Below are 2,848 nucleotides of genomic sequence, written 5' to 3' on the forward strand. Positions count from 1 at the left end.
CCCCCCCCCCCTTCCTCAAAAAAAGAGAGAAGTCGGTCACGTCGGACGTGTCAACTCCCTTTCCCTTTATTCCCCGAGACCAATGGGGAAGTCCCTTCCGCCTCCCCTCCCATTTGCGCCCCCGTTGAGGTTCCGCGTTCAAGGGGCGGGGCCGCGCGTCGAGTCCGGTACGGAAGGATCAGTCAGCTTCGACTTGAGATATTTATTATTGATCCTCCTCATCATAGGAGGACTAAATTTTTCATCGTGCCGCCCTACTGGCTGGCACACAATTTACCACTCGCCTCAGAGTTGGTGAAAACGACAGCCCCGGGCCAGCCGGGCCAGCCGGGCCCTGGTCGATAAGTGTCCTCGCCCTGCTCGGCCCGCGGTCTGTCCTGCCCTGCCCTGCCCGTCGATCGTTTATTACTTTGCGTCTATTACAGACGCAAGATCAGACTTTTAAATCCCACCGGATGATACCTCGCATCATTTTAATTTACGAGGCCATCCGCACTGGGGATGGTCTTAACGTTGACGGGGACGAAGCGCAGCGGAGCGTGGTGGACACGCTCTACGTGACGTTCACCCCTCTTTTTTTAATCGTGCCAGTTTGGGGGCGATTAATATTCAAAGAGAAAATTGATGGATTGCACAGGGGCCTGCACGAACGGTAGATACTTCATAGAGGAGCTCTGGGGAATAACAGCGGGAAGAAATGCCGAAGTTGCCAGAGTCTATCCGAATGACGATTTTACTCAGGTGAACTGACACAAAAGTGATCACAAAACGTGTTGATAGTTAGACGTCGTTTGACTCTTTTGTGTCGCGTGGGTGCTCACCGACCGAGTCTTGTACTTACGCGGATCTGCAGGAGGAACTCGTTGAGGCTGACGGAGCCCGACTTGTCCTTGTCGAACATGTCGAACAGCTCCCGCAGATGATCCGCATCCAGGTCCAGGCCGGCGTCCTTCATTCCGCGGCTGAACTCGTCCCAGTTGAGGGCCTTGCTGCCGTCGTCATCCATGACGCGGAACATCCTGGGCAGCAGAAGCATAGAACTGGATCACAACACGGCCCCGAACGGCTACCGAGGTGACGCGAAGGGAACGGTGGTGGGTGTGGGCGTCAACGGTCTCCGGCCGCTCTGGGTAGGCCGCCGTCTTCACACAGGTGCTTGACGGGTTGGTCTACCCGGCCCACAGCAGGCGCTCTTTGGCGTTTGCCTCATATGAAACGTTTACTGTGAGCGACACCTTCTTGTTCCCCAGAGATGCTTCCTCGAGGTCTTCTAGGGTTCCGCGTATATAGGTTTTCAGGGAAATAGTTTCCAGGTCTTACAGATCTCCAGGATGGTACGCACCTGCCGAGCCCCATGATGCCCGACGCGCCCCTGGACAGGCAGATGAGTCGCAGCCGCTCCAGCGGGCAGGCGGTGACGGACACCTGGCGACGGGCCTCACTCATCATCATAGACTCCCTGTGACTGTTGCCTGACTGGGGGCGAGACCACATCATCCCTGCGGACAGACGAAAAAACATTAATCTACACTGTAAGCCGAGAGAAAGTAGTGCAGTTAAGAATTGCAGACTTGCAGACTGACTGACTTGCAGACTGACTAACTGACTGACTGAGAGCGTGTGTCAGTACGATCGTGGTCCGTGTCAAAGGCAAGGACATCGTCCTCGTCCAGTTCCTATGCAAGTTTCACTTGCCCCTGCTCGGGCCGGCGGCATGTCGCAGCGCAGGTACAGCACTGTACTGTACTTGCCCCTCGCGTGCAGGAGGGCGGCGGCCTCGGCGAGGGGCCGGGGCTGCATTAGCCCACATTGTGTATGGCGTAAGTAGCGCGACGTAGCGAGAAAGGGGGAGGGAGGAGGGGATTTATGCCGCCGCCACTCTCTTGCAGTTTGGTACATTGTGTGTATCGACTGTCTGGCCGATGCAAATGGGTATAATGCAGCGATGCAATCGCTCCACACCCCCACAACCCCTAAGGGAAGGAGGTGAGGAGGGGGCCCTGCAGAGCACACACAATCACACGGGGCTACCCCTGCCTGCCTGCGCCGCACGTATTCATCCGCCTTCATTCCACAGTCAGGGGGGCCGGCGGCGCCGGCGGGGCACGGCTCGTGGCGTGGCGTGGCGCCACACTACACCACCAGAACAAACACGTCAAATAACCAGGCGGGCGGGGCGGAGGCGGGGAGAGAGTGAGGGAGATTGACTCCCGAGGGCGCACTTTGTTAGTGTGTCTCTGCTGCCCCACATTTCCATACCACCGGCGCCACGCCAGGCGAGGAGGGGTGAGCTGGTGAGCCGGCTGGGATGGACACGCACCCCCCGTCGTCATCGCCGTACAAACAAAAAGGCGGTTAATCATTCAAATTGCCCTGCTCGACGAGGAAAAAATAATAATCGCCCCGAAAAAGAGACAGGCTGAAGCGATGTTGAAACGAAACGGTCGTAGTGATCAGGGAAACGAGGAACACGAAAGTCACCCCTTCTCCTGCCATTCCGGCCGTTGCTGTTGTCCAGATGACCCAGTGCTTCTCGTGACTTATTACGCCTCGAGGTCAAGCATACGTGGCAGTCCACTGGCATAATCCCATTTGGTGATGTGAGGAGATGGATACGACTGGGTGCAGTGTGACACAGAAAATCAAAAGGTGTCCGAACAAGAGATGTATAGGGATGTGCACTTTATGTTTTTCATAACCCGAAATTATGTGCTAAAAAAGAGGTAATTTATGTGGCGTCTCTGAGCGAATTATGCGCCAATTATGCGCTAAAAATTGCCTAAATATGTGCAATTATGCGGCCCCATAAAAGAAAAATGGTCGTTTTTCTGAATTTTTGGTCGAGCAT

The 2,848-nt window shown here is 55.5% G+C and overlaps 1 protein-coding gene across 1 annotated transcript; it reads right to left on the minus strand.

Annotated features, from left to right (window-relative positions):
- Nucleotides 1-802: 802 nt before the first annotated feature.
- On the minus strand, nt 803-1,528 carry LOC113213258 (calcyphosin-like protein). The gene is made up of 2 exons (XM_052276114.1): nt 1,343-1,528; nt 803-1,019 (listed from the first exon to the last, which is right to left on the minus strand). The coding sequence occupies exons 1-2, from the start codon at nt 1,519-1,521 to the stop codon at nt 818-820; spliced, it is 381 nt and encodes a 126-aa protein (XP_052132074.1). The 5' UTR covers nt 1,522-1,528; the 3' UTR covers nt 803-817.
- Nucleotides 1,529-2,848: the final 1,320 nt, after the last annotated feature.

The sequence above is a fragment of the Frankliniella occidentalis genome, unplaced genomic scaffold, assembly GCF_000697945.3.
Source record: "Frankliniella occidentalis isolate FOCC.00 unplaced genomic scaffold, Focc_3.1 Scaffold1718, whole genome shotgun sequence".
Lineage (NCBI taxonomy): Eukaryota > Metazoa > Arthropoda > Insecta > Thysanoptera > Thripidae > Frankliniella > Frankliniella occidentalis.

Coding starts and splice junctions, on each gene's coding strand:
- LOC113213258 (XM_052276114.1), bottom strand. CDS start 1,521: ATGTTTTTTCGTCTGTCCGCAGGGATGATGTGGTCTCGCCCCCAGTCA. Junction 1,020..1,342: donor GGCATCATGGGGCTCGGCAG/GTGCGTACCATC, acceptor TCTGCTGCCCAG/GATGTTCCGCGTCATGGATG.